This window comes from Monodelphis domestica, chromosome 3, assembly GCF_027887165.1.
Source record: "Monodelphis domestica isolate mMonDom1 chromosome 3, mMonDom1.pri, whole genome shotgun sequence".
Taxonomy (NCBI): domain Eukaryota; kingdom Metazoa; phylum Chordata; class Mammalia; order Didelphimorphia; family Didelphidae; genus Monodelphis; species Monodelphis domestica.
Window position 1 is genome coordinate 80,770,667 of NC_077229.1, and position 17,149 is coordinate 80,787,815.

General features: G+C 47.5%; 1 protein-coding gene across 1 annotated transcript; it reads right to left on the minus strand.

Annotated features, from left to right (window-relative positions):
• Positions 1-541: 541 nt before the first annotated feature.
• On the minus strand, positions 542-16,446 carry LOC100014041 (occludin). Its single transcript, XM_056822279.1, has 8 exons — positions 16,196-16,446; positions 13,148-13,842; positions 8,323-8,481; positions 4,089-4,231; positions 3,794-3,979; positions 3,273-3,444; positions 1,172-1,213; positions 542-961 (listed from the first exon to the last, which is right to left on the minus strand). The coding sequence occupies exons 2-8, from the start codon at positions 13,826-13,828 to the stop codon at positions 860-862; spliced, it is 1,485 nt and encodes a 494-aa protein (XP_056678257.1). The 5' UTR covers positions 13,829-13,842; positions 16,196-16,446; the 3' UTR covers positions 542-859.
• Between the last annotated feature and the right edge of the window lie 703 nt (positions 16,447-17,149).

Genomic DNA, 17,149 nt, shown 5'->3' on the forward strand with positions numbered 1-17,149 from the left:
AGATGGTCCTTGGTTGGAAAGGCCTGAGAGGGGGTGTAGCTGTTAAAAGTGCTCTTGGGGGGGTGATCCTCAGATCTGGAGGGAGTGTGGGTGAGCAGAAGCATCCTTTCTCCTTCCCTCCCAACGCTACTCCCAGCAGGAACGAGGCAGAAGTAGGAATTCCCTTGTGTGAAGCTAGAAGAAGAAGGGGATGCCTCCTTTGCCCCTTTGGGGTGAGGGTCAGGTAATAGGAGCTGAATTGTGCCAGGGCCCTACTTCCTGGTTCAGAGTAAGAGGAAGCTGCCAGTGTCTCTCTCCTCACCCAAGAAAAGACTAAAGAACGAGTCCATTTCTTTCTGCTCTCTATCTGGGGATTTCTTCCAGGTTTTGACATTCAGGTGTGCCATCTGATCTCATTTTTGGCCTAACACCTGACTTCTGTGGCAGGTTTTTTGTAGGCCTGCCTTGAGTTCTCCATAAGCAGGGCACCTAGACTTTGGAAATTGAGGCTTCTCCCCCCCCCCCATCTCCACCCCCCAGTGGGGCAGGGAAGGGCCCTTCCCAAAGAGCAGAGCAGGCTTTATTGATATATAAAGTAGCTTCAGGCTGCTGAACCTCCCCCTCCCACCCTCAGCCCACCTCAGGGCTAGGGTCACCCCTTCTGGCTGCCATTGCCTCTTTCTTGGGTACTGAGGGGGGGACCCTGGCTCTTGACCCAGCAGAAGAGTTCATAGGAAAACTTGGGGAGGCTAGCTCCCCACTACAGGATAGGGGTGGACAGGTTCCATGGCACCCAGTCTTACTCTGGGTATGTAAAGAGAGAGTTCCTAGACTAAGAGCCTGGGAACCCAGCACCCAGAGAGGCCAACCCTCTTCCCCATTAACTCCGGGCCTGGTCATAGGCCCCAACCATGCGCTTGATATGACAAAGCTTGTCTCGAAGGCTCTGGGTCTCCGATTTCTTGCTTTGGTATTCAGGACTCTGGGGGGAGAGGAGAAGAAAATAGACAAATTGGTTAACCCACCAGCTGTGGTGTCCTTCTTGTCTCCTTTGTCCAAGCCCCAGAAATCCTTCTCCCCTGGGTAAGTGAAGCTCCAAGCAGTCCAGGCACCATGCCCTGGCACTTCCAGGGAGGGGACAAGATCCACTTCCCTGGGGAACCACTGTCAGGGGTGACACTGGGCATCTTACCCTCTTCAGGTCTTTTAGCCGGTTGTACTCTTCAGCAACGCCCTAGGAAAGAAGGAACTTCAGATTCCACCAGGAACCCCCTCTTGTCCCCATGCCTACCCCTCCCGTAACAGTTACCTCCCATCACTCCCCTTTGAGGTTGGCCATTTAAGTATTAGCCCCGTTATTCATCCCCATCATCTGCTGGGCCCACTCGGTCACCTCCTAGCTGTCTCCAGCCCATGCTGCCTACAAGGCCAATGTTCTCCCTCTGGAGCTCTGACCTCTACCCCTGGGCTGCCCCATATTCTGATTGATGGACAAGCTTTCCTTTTATTTTTTTTGTCCCCTGCCCATCTCCCATCTCTGAGCTGTGCCACTGAGGGTACATGGGTACCCCCTACTTCCTCTTTCCAAATCTTGCTTTCCTTTTGGGCTGTCCAATGAAGAATAAACTCTTTGGGAGCAGGAACTACTTTGCTCATTTGTATCTGGGTCACTTAGCCAAGGACTCAGAGCATTCTTAAGCTTTTAAAATTCTTTTTTCTTAATTTGTTCTGTGAGGAAACTGAGGGACAGCAACCTGAAGGGACCATAGCACAACTGGAACCCAGGACGCAGATGCCTGGCTGTGTCTACACCCTACATTCTTGCTTCCTACCCCCATGGACATTCCTTATTAGGCCTAGATGACAGGAATCTAAGAGGTCAGGTGGGATTTGTCCTTGACCATGAAGTTCTACACAAGTATTCTGGCCTGGTCAGGGGCAGAGGGTGGGGAGAGACTGTCCTGTTTTTTGGAAGTCCTTGGACTGAGGGGCTGATAGGAGGGCCCCAGGAAGCCCTGTGGGTGGGGAGAGAGAAGGGGCTTAGGTGGGAGAACAAAAGCCTCTTGTGCAGTGAGGCTAGGCCTGGGCAAACCAGTTCTCTGGGCAGCCAGGGGAGGGGCTGAGCTGGCAGCTTCCTGCTAAGGTCCTGCCTGGCCTTGGGGGAATAAGCAGAATAAGGGCGGACTCCAATAGTGCAGGGGGCTGCTGGTGTAGGTGAAAGGACCAGTGGGGTTCCAGCCCAAGTCCTATCACTGACTCCTGTGACTTTGGACAAATCACTTCCCCTCTGGGCTTCCATTTCCCCATCAACAAAATGAGGGGTTAGATAGATGGGAAAGGATAGAAGAGCCTACTATGGTAGCCCAGTGGTAGCACCAAATTTGGGTTCAAATATGACCTCAGATACTTCTTAGCTGTGTGACCCTGGGCAAGACACTTAACTCTGATTGTCTAACCCTTGCCACTCTTCTGTCTCAGAACTGATATTAAGACAGAAGGCAAGGTTTTTTGTTTTTTAAAGAACCTCCCCTGTGCCAGGCACTGTGCTAAGTAAGTGCTTTACAAATATTGTATTTGATCCTTAGATGATGTATCAGGGCCTTTCTGGTCTTAACATTCTGTTCTATGTTTTGTGAGAGACTTAGTGGAAAGAGCCCTGGATTCTGTTAGAATGAGGAGAGACCCAGGAGGAATCCAGTCTTACTTAAGTGTAACCAAGGACAAGTTACTTCTGAGTCTTTTTCTTCAATTGCAAAATGGGGATAACATTATTATGAAGAATGAACTAGGATGATTTGTGTAAAGTACCTTGAAATCTTAAACAACTATACAAGAGCCCTAACAAGTGCCTTCCAAGAGTTCTAATGTTCTGGGTTCTAAGGGTCCTCTCAGCTCTGACATTCTCTGTTCTAAGCCCTCTCCCAGCTCTGACATTCTCTGTTCTAAGAGTCCTCCCAGCTCTGACATTCTCTGTTGTAAGAACCCTCCCAGCTCTGACATTCTCTGTTCTAAGCTCCCTCCTAGCTCTGACACCCTCTGTTCTAAGGGTCCTTCCAGCTCTTACATTCTCTGTTCTAAGGATCCTTCCAGCTCTGACATTCCCCACTTGAAACTTCCTTTAGAGGCTATTGTTCCTTGTTCTAAAGTATTAGAAGAGTCCTTGGGACAGTGACGGCCCAGCCCCTGGGTTTGGATGGGCAGGACCTCCATTCCACTGCAGAAAGAGAAGAATGATGGCTGGTGGCCTGCCCTGCGGCCTCTGTCCCATCCTGCCTTGTCTGCTCCCTGTTCACCTGGTAGCGTAAGCTGCCCTCTGGGAGGCTGTCCAACTCCTGGCTGAGCTGTGTGAGCTGAGCTCCAATGTCATCCATCTCAGAGCACAGGGCTTTGTAACGCTGAAGGTCACTGTTGAACTCTGCCTTGTAGGTCTGGCGGGTGGCATCCGAGGTGATGGGTGGGTAGAGGCTGCAGGCATGGCAGGGGGTGTGAGTACTGGCTGGTGTTGGGGGGCTGGCATTTGGAGCCTGGTTTCTACTTCCTTCCCTTCTACTCTCACTGGATAGCCAGGGATATGTATATACTAGGGGTATATATCTTATAGGTCTAAGTACCCATAAGCCAACAAGGGAGAGCGAATAGCCACCAGGCTTTGAGGGATGCCTATACAAGTTTTCTCCATCAGGGTATGGAGGTCCATACAGAGCCCAGGGGAGAGGATATCTCTCCACCCTCCATGTCCCCTTTCTCAAGTAAAGGACCTGTGGATGCTTGGGAGCCTGTGGGTAGCCACATCCAAGGAAGCACCTTGCCTCACCTGGCCCAATCATCCCGGTCCCGCTCCTCACTGGATTCTGCCGCAGTGGTATAATCCGTCTCATACTGTATTTCTTCTAGCCCTGTTGGACGTCGTCTTTGGCGCTGGCCCCGTCTGGCAGGGGGCCGACTCACAGGCTCTTTGTCTTTTTCTTCTGGAAAATTGGTCCCTTCAGGTGGTGGGGAACTGGAAGAAGGGTCAGAGGACATTAAGTTCTTGTGCCCAAGTTGTGGAGAGTGGGAAGGGATAGAAGTTGAGCCTCTAAGGTGCCTACCCCCAGAGAGCCCATGCCCACCTGGGGATGCAAGGGGTTGGGTGGCCATAGCCATTCTCCTGAGCTGGCAGGAAAGCACTGGTCAGGGGGCTGATGGGCTTCTCTGAGTATGCCAAGGTAGCGGTCTCATCCTGGGTACCAGCATCACCAGATACATTCTTCACCTAGAAATAACAAAAGCAGCCACAACTTCTATTTTGATAACTCTCCATAATTTAACATGTCCTTTCCTCACATCAGTCCTCTAGCCTTTACTCTGCCCATTTTACATGGAGGCTCAGAAGAGTTAAGCCACAGAATCTTAGAATGTCAGAATCAGAAGAGATTTTTGAACCTAGAACCAAATATATAGGACATAGGGGCTAGAAGAGACCCAAGAAAAGAGAACGTTAAAGCTGAGAAGGAACTTAGAGATTATTTCCTCTCATTTTATTGATGGGGGAAAACGGGAAAAGGAAATTATTTGCTTGAATGAAGTCACTGGACCTTGAGGCTAGAATTCGGACCTCCCGACTCCAAACCCAGGTTTCTAGGAATACCGCTATGGCAGCCAGGCGAAGAGATGGCACTTTGGGCTCAGGTTTGCAGCTTCCTCAGTACAATAGCCTCTGGCAGATGAGTCATAATTGAGCCAGGCTAAGAGCAGGCAACACTGGGTGCCTGAGGACAGAAGACTGGACTAGTTCATGTCTCAGGTCCCTTCAAGCCCTAAGCTGGTGTGAGGCTGAGAACTGTGGCCTAGAGGATGGGCTCAAACAACCCTGGTGGCTTGGACCTGGCACTATGTACTCGGGGTGGCCTTTTTGGGTGGGGAGTAAGAGGTGGGGGGGAGTGACTTCATACTCAACTGGGCCAAAGCCAGCCTGAACCACTGAATCACTCCCAGCTCCTTCAGGTCCTCCTCGTCTAGACTTTTGCCTCCTTATCCCTGACTCACCCAAAGATTTGAGCCCATTGGTCCTTCCGATAGAAGGTTTAATGGTCCCCTTCTTGGAGAGCTGGGGAAGTCAAAGATGGGGGTGGAAGAGATGGGAGTGGGTAAATTTAAGGGCCCCAGGAAGGCAGTATGGTCCAGCAGAAAGAATGATGGGTTTGAAGCCTGCCTACGTGAGTCTCAAGAAGTCACCTCCCTCCTCAGTTTCTCCACTTGTGAAATGGGGCCAAGAACAACAGAGCTTCTGCCTCTGCAGGTGGTTGTGGGTCAGGTAATTTGTGAACTGTCCTCTGTGTGTGTGTTTGTGGTGAGGGAGGCTCTGTTCAGTGATATCTCCACAAGGTCTCTCTCATTCCGACCTTTCTCTTTCTTCCTTCCTTTCTACACTGCCCCCCAGATTGGGAAGGGATCTTTTCTAGTCCAACCTGCTCCCCCTCTTTTAACAAACCTGACCTGGGTTGACTTGACTCCAGCCACGCATGGAGGACGTGGCCATCTTTGCTCCCCTTCCCACATATACTTGTAAAATTCTCCCAGGAGGAAAGCCCTCTTTTGGGCATGGGTAAATTCTGGGATTACACAAAAGCACAGAGCCTTGTAGAAAACTTAGAATGGACAGGAGTCTTTGTGCCTTTGTGATTGAGGGATCCTGACTTCTGGAGTAGCTAGGTGGTGCACTGGGCTTTCTGAATTCAAATCCAGCTTCAGGCTCTTACTAGCTGTAGGATCCTGGGCAAGTCATTGTATCCTATTTTCCTCAGTTTCCTCATCTGTAAAATGAGCCGGAGAAGGAAATGTCAAACCATTCCAGTATCTCTGCCAAGAAAATCCCAAATAGGGTCATGAAGAGTTGGACATGATTGAAACAATGGAACAGACAGCACTTCTGAAGTCTCTAGTTTCCAGCTACTTTCAGTCTTCCTCATTTAGCAGAAGAAGTAGCACCCTACCTTTGCCTGAAGAGGTTAACGACTTATCCAAAGTCACACGGTGGCAGCGAGGCAATGCAGAGTTCATATCTGAATCCAGGTTCTCTTTTCACTGAACCTCATGGTCTCCCTGCCCCCTGACCATTTTTCTAGTCCTTTAAGGTTGTCCAAGTATCCTGTGAGGCAGGTACCAGAGCTTTTATTATGCCCATTTTATTGATGAAGAAACTGAGGTTTATGGAGGCAAAGAACTTGCAGAGGGAGGGAATGTTGGAACTGGGAAGTCTTTTGACTCTGGGGACTGCTTTTTGCAGTGAGAACTCTGCAGAAGTATGTTTGAAGTGAGGGGAAAGGGGTTTGAATCCTGGTTCATGTCATTTACTATCCATGTGACTTTAGGTAATTTCCTTAACCTCTTTGGGTCTCAGTTTCCTCAACTATAAATTGAGGGAAGGTGACACAGTGGATAGATGGAATTGGGAGGACCTGGGTTCAAATTTGGCTTCAGACACTTCCTAGCTGAATGACTCTGGGCAAGTCACTTGACCCCAACTGCCTAGCTCTTGCCCTTCTGTTTTAGAGCTGTTACTGTTTTAAAAAAAGGGTTTTTAAAAAAAATGTAAATTGAGGTCAGACTAGATGACTTCTGCTGTCCTTTCCAGTTCTAAAACATGATCCTATAGTCCCTGTGTCTCCAAGTCCTTCCAAGGCCAGCCTCCTCCAGGAAGCCTCCCAGACTGCTTGACTCTACCTCTGAATTCCTATGATTCTGAATTTGAGGTTCACAACTTCATCTTCCATCACACATTGGCCTCCTATAGCATGTGTGAGTCCCTCTGCCCCAGACTGGATGAGACTTCCCTTCTCCTCCCTACCCCAGGCCACAGGGAGATGCAGGACATTGGGCTGAATTGATGACATCCCTGTCTTCATATTTTCGAAAGCCTGCCTTATGGACCAGGGATCAGACTCATTCTGGCACCACGAGCCAGGAGCAGGGGCTGCAGGGAAACATGGCCAGGCTTGATATCAGACGAAACTTCTCCACAAGTAGAGCTGTCCCAAAATGGAACGGGCCACTGTGGGAGGGAGGGAGCTCCCCCTCTCTGGAGGGTTTCAAGAGGAGGCTGGATGGCCACTTGTTAAGGGCGTTGTCCAGAGCATTCCTAGACTACACGTCTCTGGACAGTCCTGGCCTCCTTGGCTCTGAGAGGCTATTTCCCCAAAGGTGGGCACTCCCCAGGCATGTACCCACTCCCACCCTCGTGGGCCAGGCGGTACGACAGTAACACGCCCCACCTTTGCTGGGCTCTTTCTCTAGCTCTGCCCCCTGTCCAGCTGCCCAGGCTTGAGGTTAATCATTTTCCATACTGAAACTCAGTCTATCTTAAGCAAACAGTGAAGGCAGGGGAGGGACCCACGTAGACAGACCTGAGACCCTGGCACCAAGCTCTCCGCTGAGGCTAAGTGGCACTGAGGTAAACTGACTTGCCAGGGGGACGAATGCCGAAGTGCCTTTTCTTTAGGGAGGTAGCATGGTAATAATGGACAGAGACCTATCGAGAGACCTGGATTTAAATTCTGACATCTACTGACTTTGAGATCCCCGGCCAAATTATTTAACTTTTCAGTTAGGTGCCTCTGAGATTAAAATTAAGGAGCCTTGTTGCTACCAACAAGGGAGTTTCCCAACTTGGGAGTTTTCTTTATCAATGAAGTCACAGGTCCTGTCCGTATTCTGATAAAAGCTAGCATTCGTGTAGCAAAGCACATGACAAAGATTATTTCTTTGCTATCATTTTTCCTTTTCCACATGTTGTTTTTTATTTTTTTCAGTTGTATCCTGCCCTTTGTGACCCCATCTGGGGTTTTCTTGGCAAAGATAATGGAGTAGTTTGCCATTTCCTTCTTGGACTCATTTTACATATGAGGAAACTGAGGCAGGCAGAGGTTTAAGTGACTTGCCCAGGGTCACACAGTCAGGAAGTATCTGAGACTAGACTTGAACTTGGGTCTTCCTGAATCCAGTTTGAACTCTTCCCATTATATCATCTCAACTTTTCTTATTACCACCACCTGCCTTCTCTTTCTGAGATAGATAAGTACGAGTATTCTCACCCCCATTTTGTGAATGAGGAAACTGAGGCACAGAAAATAAACATAGTTTGCTCAAGATCATACAGCTAGTAAGTGGAGGGAGGTAAGAACATTGGTCTCAGGAGAAGGGGATGGGAGTTCAATTCATGGCTCTAATATTTAGGATTTGCATGACCCTGAACAAGTCATTTGACTTCTCTGATGAGACTCTCTGCCCCGCCCTCCCAGCTGCTTATCCACTCCTCCACACTGTGAGGGTCCCCCCCTCCACCCTAGGACCCCTAGAACCACTTACCCACTCCTCCACATTAGGACCCTCTGCTGTAGCCAGTGGCCTGTCCCAAAAGATGTTGGGCTTTCCATACTTCCAGATCTTGTGACGGGTCTTCTGGGCAAAATAGCAGATGACACAGAGGAGGATGACGATGAGGAAGCCACACACTATGGCCACGGCCTGAGGGAGGAGGAAGGGAGAACATGGACTCAGAATCAGGAACTCCCTCTCGACTTGGAGGTACAGGCCCTAGCTAGAGATGACAGCAGGGGCAGATACCCACTCTGAGCCCCTGAACTGGCAGGTTGCCTTCAACTCCCCCCATCTCCACCTTCTTGCCATTCATTTGGTGGCACCAAGGGAGTTCTCATCACCTCCCACCTGGCTCCTTTCCTGGACTTTATCATCTCCAGAAAGCATCATTCTACAAGATGAAATCAGCTGGGAAACTCACATCTCCTCAGATCATTTTCCACTCCAGTTGAATCACTTTATCATGCCCCACTTTGCCCCACACCCATCAGGAAACCTCTCCTCCCACTCCAGCTTTTTAAAAATCCCTTAGCTTCCATCTTAGAATCAATACTGTGCTCCAAGGCAGAAGAACAGTAAGGGTTCAGGGGGCTAAGTGACTTGCCCAGAGCCACACAGCTAGGAAGCATCTGGGGCCACATTTGAACCCAGGACCTCCTGTCTCCAGGCCTGGCTCTCGGTTCACTGAGTAACACCCCCCACTCTAGTTTTTTTGTAATCTCTCCTCCATTCAATTGTAAACTCCGTGAGGGCCAGGACTATCTTATGCCTTTCTTTGTATTCTCAGCTATTGGCACATTGCCTGCACATAGTAGGCATTTAATACTTGTTTATCAACTTTGATTATTTCTGACTTGGCTGAAAACCACCGGCTTCTCTCTCTAGTCTGAACTTCCTTTCTTACACTGTAGCTCCTAGAGAACATGCAGGATCCTCAGGGATGAGAGGGAAGGTCATGGGGACACAGAAGCAGAACAGGTGAGAAGGTCCAAGGAGATCTTAGGATTGGGAGGTACCTGAGTCTGGGAGGAAGGGTGGCCAAGAGAGGCTGCTTAGTATGGGGCTCTGGCCTTGGAGGCTAGGGAAGCAGGGAGAGACTAGCCTCAGACACTTGGGAGTGCTACTTTGGTACCCTAAAGTCAAAGTCTACCCTGATTGGTCTACCTTATCCCCAATTCCCAATGTATATCCCAATCTTAGGAAAGGCGAAAGGGAGAAGGGGTTTTTATCTTGGGTCCCAAAGCTCCAGAAGGTGAAGACTTCACTTTCAATGGAGTTATGATTGCTAAAATAAAAACAATAATCACAGCAGATACTTATACAGTGACTTGAGATTCACAAAGCATTCAGTGGGCATTAGTTCACTGGATATTCCCAATAGTCTTGCAAGGTAATTATTATATAGCTATTATTATTCCTGTTTTACAGATGAAGAAACTGAGGCTCAAAGAAGTTAAAGTGACTTGCCTCTGGTCACATAGCTAGTAGGTATCAGATGTGGGATTCAAACCCAGTTCTCTTGTGTCTTTAAGTATGGCATAGTGGATTAGAGGCTGACTTGGGGTCAGGAGAACTTGGGTTCAAATCCTGCCTCAGACACTTAATGTGTGGCCTCATTTTCCTTATCTGTAAATTTACTCAGTGACCTCCAAGCTTCCTTCTAGCCCTAAATCTATACTCCTATGAGCCAAGTATTTCTCCCTCTGCCAAATAGCTATGCCTACTGCCATCACACTTGTCATTACTATTCTTCCCATCTCTATCATTATTGTGACCATCATGGCAACTACCACCACCATCTTCCTTCTCCTCATCTCCATGCTCATCTTCCTCCTCCACCTTATCTTCCTCAACTCGTCTATCATCGTCATCCTCACAGTCACCATTATCCCAGTGCTGCCAGTTCTATCATCCTCGTGGTTACCGTCTCTACTGTAATCATCATCCCAGTGACCATCGCCACCGCCATGCTTGCTACATCACCAGCACTGTTGTCTAAAGGGCCGTCTCCAGGTCAGGGAATCAGAGGAAGCCTCTGCAATCATCTAGATGAAGCCCTTTGTTTCCCAGATGAGATGTATTCTTATTTTCTCAATCAAGAAGCGAGCTGTCATGCTGATAGACATTTCTGTACCCACAATGGAATGTATATGGATGAAAGGAACAATATTCCTCTCGTATGCTGTTACCCGATTCAGCCGGGCCCAAAGAATAAGAGAGTAATGGGGGTGATGACTGGGTGTAGATGCCTGTCCTATAATCAGGAGATTCCGATCTCATTTGGGGGTAATTAGGAGAGCTGTGGCTAATGTCTGGGTTTTAGCATGTTGAATTCAGATTGAGTGAGATAGACAATTCTCCTAAGAACTGTCATTATGATACCTGCTCTAGTAACAGAAGAATGTCACCATTATTCCTTATTAACAAAACATTCTAATATTATTAGCCATAATTACAACAACTAACATCATAATAGTGACATGATAATAACGCCCATTTTGAAGGCAATTTGAAATTAAATGACTTGCCCTGGGTCACCCAACTAACCAGGGTCAGAATGAGGATTTGAACAAAGTCGGAGCCTTTTTCAGCCTATATACCACCAGATTGTCTTACGGACAATCGTTTACATTTGAAGCAACTTTAAAAAGTGAGAAATGAGGAGTAGATAGGTAACACAGCAGATGGAGTGCCGGGCCTAAAGATGGAAGGTCCTGGATTCAAATCCTATCTCTGACACTTCCTAACTGTGTGAACTTGGACAAGTTACTTAACTCCAATTGCCTAGCCCTTCTTTGTCCTTATTTTTCAATCTTTTATTTTTAAAAATCCTTACCTTCTGTCTTAGAATTAATACTGTATATCATTCCAAGGCAGATGAGCTAGGCAATGAGAATTATGTGATGTGCTCAGTCAGATTTGATGTGCTCAGCCCTTCAGATAAGGGTGAGACCTCCCGCCCTTAGTATTGATTCTAAGACAGAAAGTAAAGGTTTAAAAAAAGTGGGAATGATGGATCTTGTGAACTTTAAATTACTCCACCCCACTTAGATCTTACTTTATGGGAAGATAAAGTTATAAACTCCTGATTGAACAATGAAGATATTTAGCTCTCACCTTATAGTGAAGCTAGAACTTTAAGCTAAGTCTATTTTTAGATCTTATACAAAAAGGTGTTAAGTAACTATAAAGGTTAAATTAATCACAAAAAGGTCAAGTACCTTAATACAAAAAGATGTTAAGTAACTAGAAAGGTTAAATTAATTATAAAAAGGTCAAGTAACTAACAAAAGATGAACTTAACAAAGAAGTGTTAAGTAACTCTAAAGATATAACCAAATCAAAGAAGATGAAAACTAAAGAATGGGCTTTTAGAGGAGTGGACACCAGGGTGAAAGGTCTATATATTGGCGCCACTTCCTCTCTCCGGTACTGTTGGGTGAAGAGTTGGCTGATAGCAGTATGCTGGGCCTTTTGGCATCTTAGTGTGGCTATAAGCTATTGTCCTGTTTGGTGGTGAGTTTCTGGCTGAGTTTTCCTCCTTTACTTTCCAACATTATCCTCTTAGAAGCCTCTAATCTTCTTCAGAGACCCAGAGGTGGGGATTTTAAAACTCCCCCTGGCACAGGCCAGGCAGGGGAAATCCTATATCCTCTTCCCTCCTTCTCCTTAAATTCCTTCCCTCTATATTAATTAAAATACCATAAATTTCCAGACTGACTTGGGTATTTTATTTGGGATTTCCCCCAGCGATCAATTAAATCTAGATTTTAAGTCGCAACCCTAAAATTATCTTTACAATATCCCCATCTATGGATAGGATGTCTGAGGTCTAGAGAGGATCCACAAATGGCTGAAAGTCACACAGTATGAGTTATATCAACTTGATGGGTTTTTTCCTTTGGCTTTCTTTGCCCCAGGTGAAAGGATGGAAGTGAAACAAAAAAGGTTTTGAGGGAAGAGGGGTGGAAATAAAATCATTGTCTTCAGATAACTGACAAGCTGGAATTATTGATAGATGGCCTTCACAACAGCAGCATAGAAAAGTTAAACAGAGGCAGCTAGGCTGCTCAGTGGATAGAGCACTGGCTGAGGTACTTTGCTCCTGTTGGCCTCAATTTCCTCTTTAAAATAGAGCTAATAGGAGTAGCTAGGTGGTTCAATGGTTAGAGAGCCAGGCCTAGAGATGGGAGGTACTAGGTTCAAATCTGGCCTCTTTCCAGCTGGGTGACCCTGGGCAAGTCACTTAACCCCATTGCCTAGCCCTTACCACTCTTCTGCCTTGGAATCAATACTGTGTATTGATTCCAAGGTGAAAGGTAAGGGTTTAAAAAAAATAGAGCTAATAGGATTAGCTAGGTGGTTCAATGGTTAGAGAGCCAGGCCTAGAGATAGGAGGTCCTGGGTTCAAATCCAACCTCAGACATTTCCTGGTTGTATGAGCCTGGGCAAATCACTTAACCCCAATTGCCGAGCCCTTGAAACTCTTCTGCCTTGGGAATGATACTTAGTAGTTTCTCTAAGATGGAAGGTGAGAGTTTGTAAAAAAGAAAAAGAAAAAGAAATGAGGATAATAATAGTACCTGTCCCTAGAGTTCTAAGGATTAAGTCAAATATTTGTAAAGCATGGAGCACAGCTCATTTGTCCTTTCCTTATGTGGTCACCTGGGCTCACCCCAGTTAATAAGTGTCTGAGGGTCTCATGTCTTCGTGCCTCCCAGTTCTGAGCTCTAGACACTCCTCCCTGCTGAGCTGCCCCCCAGAGTTCCCTTCTAGCTATGCTATGAGCCTCTGGGATCTTGCTGGCTCTTACCTCTTGGGGGTCCACCATGCAGTAGTGGTAGAGGTACTGGTTGACAATCCCCCCACCTGCTGCCACTGGCGACATCATCTGGTTGCAGAGCATCAGCATCTGGCTGTAGTAGAGACTCCCGGAGCCGGCGCCCAGAGCTGCCCGGGGGTTCACCCCCACGACATAGACAATGGAGGCGATGAACATGATGAAGGCCAGCAAGCCACTGAGTACTGTGACCAGCAGGTAGAAGCGGCGGGAGCGGGCACCTGAAGTCTTGGCCAAACCAGCTATGACCAGTCCCAGGGTCACCAGGAAGCAGAGGACGGCCATGGCGATCATGAAGCCATTGGCCGCCCGTGGGTTGGTGAGGCCACCGTAATAGCCGCCGTAGTAGCTGCCATAGTAGCCATTGTAGTAGCCACCCAGGCCACCCCCATAACCTAGGAGGCCGCTGCCGCTGCCCAAGCCATAGTAGTCCCAGGCCAAGGTGGAAGCCACACAGGCAAAGATAGCCAAACACAGAAAGACCACGACTCCCTGCAGGATTCGGGTGATGCCCGGAGGGGACCGCCACTCGTAGAAATGTTGGGGAGGCACATCTGCCAGGTAGAAGGAGCCAGGAGGGCCCAAGGGCGGTGGGTAGTCATAGTGGGAACTGGGGTAGCCATAGCCTGTGTAAGATCTTTTCTCGTACATCATGGGCAGGGGGCCACCTGGAACAGAGCATACAGACTCCATTCTCCCCTTACATTCCAGCTTCATTCCCAGCTCTGACATTCTGTTCCAAGATACTTCCACTTCTGATATTCCATGTTCTAAATTCAATTCCAGCTCTGCCTTTCTATGGTGAGGGCTCTTCCAATTCTGGCATTATATGTTCTGAAGTCTCCTCTAGGTCTGATATTCTGTTTTCTTAATTACCTCCATCTCTGATATTCCATGTTCTAAAATGTATCCCAGTTCTGATATTTCTGTTCTCAGAAACCTTTCAACTCATATTCCATCTCCCATATTCTCTTCCAGCTCTGACATTGTATGTTTTAAGTTCTAAGGTCCTTCCAGGTTCTGACATTCTATATTTTATATTTTGTCAACACTCTGTTTTATGTTCTAAGGTTTTCCCCAGTTCTGATGTTATCTATACTAAGGTTTCTCCAGTTCTGACATTCTACATTCTTTATTCTATTCCAGCTCCAACATTCTATGTTTTATGTTCTAAGGTCCCTCTCAGTTCTGACATTCTATATTCTATATTTTCTTTCAGCTCCAACAGCTCCAACAGTTTTAAGTTCTAAGGTCTCTCCAAGTTCTAACATTCCACATTCTGTTCCTGCTCCAACAGTCTATGCTTTAAGTTTTAAGGTCCCTCCCAGTTCTGACATTCTACATTCTGGTCCTGCTCCAACATTCTATGCTTTATGTTCTAAGGTCCCTCTCAGTTCTGACATTCTTTATTCCATATTTTCTTTCAGCTCTAACAGTGTGACATTCTATATTTTCTTTCAGCTCCAACAGTTTTAAATTCTGAGATCCTTCCCAGTTCTGACATTCTACATTCTGTTCCAGCTCCAACATTTCATGTTTTATGTTCTAAGGTCCCTCTCAGTTCTGACATTCTATATTCTATATTTTCTTTCAGCTCCAACAGCTCCAACAGTTTTAAGTTCTAAGGTCTCTCCAAGTTCTGACATTCCACATTCTATTCCTGCTCCAACATTCTATGTTTTATGTTTTAAGGTCCCTTCCAGTTCTGATATTCTACATTCTGGTCCTGCTCCAACATTCTATGCTTTATGTTCTAAGGTCCCTCTCAGTTCTGACATTCTTTATTCCATATTTTCTTTCAGCTCTAACAGTGTGACATTCTATATTTTCTTTCAGCTCCAACAGTTTTAAATTCTGAGATCCTTCCCAGTTCTGACATTCTACATTCTGTTCCAGCTCCAACATTTCATGTTTTATGTTCTAAGGTCCCTCTCAGTTCTGACATTCTATATTCTATATTTTCTTTCAGCTCCAACAGCTCCAACAGTTTTAAGTTCTAAGGTCTCTCCAAGTTCTGACATTCCACATTCTATTCCTGCTCCAACATTCTATGTTTTATGTTTTAAGGTCCCTTCCAGTTCTGATATTCTACATTCTGGTCCTGCTCCAACATTCTATGTTTTATGTTCTAAGGTACCCTCTCAGTTCTGACATTCTTTATTCCATATTTTCTTTCAGATCTAACAGTGTGACATTTTTCTTTCAACTCCAATAAAGTTCTAAGATCCCTCCCAGTTCTGACATTCTACATCCTGTTCCAGCTCCAACATTCCATGTTTTATGTTCTAACGTCCCTCTCAGTTCTGACATTCTATATTCCATATATTTTTTCAGCTCCAACAGTTTGTTTTTAAGTTCTAAGGTCTTTCCCAGTTCTGACATTCTTTATTCTGTTCCAGCTCCAACTTTCCATGTTTTATGTTCTAAGGTCCCTCTCAGTTCTGACAATTTCTGTACTAAGGTTCCTCCCAATTCTGACATTCTACCTTCTGTTCTAGCTCTGGCATCCTATGTTCTGTGCCCTAAAGTCCCTCCCAGTTCTGACACTCTTCGATCCCTCCCATTGTTGACACTCCATGTACGGTGATTTTATGGCCTGACACCTGTTAGGAGATCAGCTCCATCACTGTCTCCTCAACCTCCATCGCTCTAAACAAGGAGAAGGACATGGAGGGAATCTGGGCATGGTGGGCTCTCTCTAGCTATAGCTGCTTTCTGAGGGCATTGAACTCAGGTGTCCCAGGCACTGGAAGACGCTGTCTCTCATCCCCTTCTCGGATGGATGGATGCCCCTCAGAGACGCCCCCTGCCCTTTGCTTCCCTTTATCCCATAGGCCACCTCCCTTCCTCCTATGGGTGCCCCAATCACCCTCAAACCTGGGGGGTTTCATTCTGCCTCCCACAACTTCCTGCCTTGCCCCTGCTAGCAGAGACTCTTCCCCAGCTTCCACCAATTCCTTCCTAGTCCTTGCTAAGCTCTGGAGGTGGCTCTGAGGCTCCCATGGGGACAGAACCCTTTACCTGAGCTCGGTGCCTGCCTGCCCAGGCTCCACCTGGCTGCCTCCTCTCTCCAGGGATCCACTTCCAGGCTCCGGGAGCCAGCTCGGATGGCCGTCCTAAGGTGCTGCGCCCCTCTCTTCTCCGTCGCTGGCTGCCCAGGGGAACGCCAAGTGGTGGGGCTCTTGGAGTAGGGAGGGGAAGCTGAAACCCAAGGGGTGGGGTCCTCAGGCTCCCCTGGGCAGCGTTGGCCTGCCCTCCCGCTTTGTCCCTGGAAAAATGGCTGCAGGGATTAATCATTAGTAGATACACAAAGGCTAAAGGAAAGGAGAAAAACCACAAGCTTGGCCCATGCTGGACTTAACCCAACTTTAGCCAGGACTGTGCTGGGCGGGAACCCAGGCTGGTGCGCTGGCTGCCAGGGAGAGGCAGGTGCGCAGCTCTTGGTGGGGACCCACAGGTTCCTCTTTGGTTCCTGGCCAGCCTGAGCAGCTTAACCCCTTCTCTTCCGGAGGGTCTCTCATTTTGCAAGGCAGCTCCCCGACCAGAGGGTTGTCTGGGTCCCAAAAGGGTCAGTCCCCTCTACAGGCAGTTCCTTCCTCTTCTTGCCACTGCACAAAATGCAGCAGGAAGACCTGTGGTGAGAAGGCAAGCAGGACTTCCCATCTCCCAGCAGTCGCTCATCCTGGTATGGGACAAGGGTTGAGGGATGACTGGGCAAGGTAACCTCTGGAAGCCCCTTCTAGCTCCGAGGCATTCTGACTGGCATTTGATCCCAAGACTTCCTGACTCTCACCAAATAGCATTTCCTGGGCTAAAGCCTTCCTCCTACAGGAAGCCTTGATGGTTACCTCAACTCTTCATCAGTTTCCTCAAGGTTTTCAGTACATTGGCACAAAACCATTTCCTCTGGCTTGGATCTAGGGTCTTAGGGCAGGGGCTGGCTCCTCCTCAAGCCAGAGCAAGTGCAGGGTCTGT

Excerpts from the sequence above, each read along its gene's own strand:
- LOC100014041 (XM_056822279.1), bottom strand. The coding sequence starts at position 13,828 with ATGATGTACGAGAAAAGATCTTACACAGGCTATGGCTACCCCAGTTCC. Across the intron at positions 4,232-8,322 it reads GTCCTAATGTGGAGGAGTGG|GTGAAGAATGTATCTGGTGA; the intron begins GTAAGTGGTTCT and ends TGTTATTTCTAG. Across the intron at positions 1,214-3,272 it reads AGGGCAGCTTACGCTACCAG|GGCGTTGCTGAAGAGTACAA; the intron begins GTGAACAGGGAG and ends CTTCTTTCCTAG.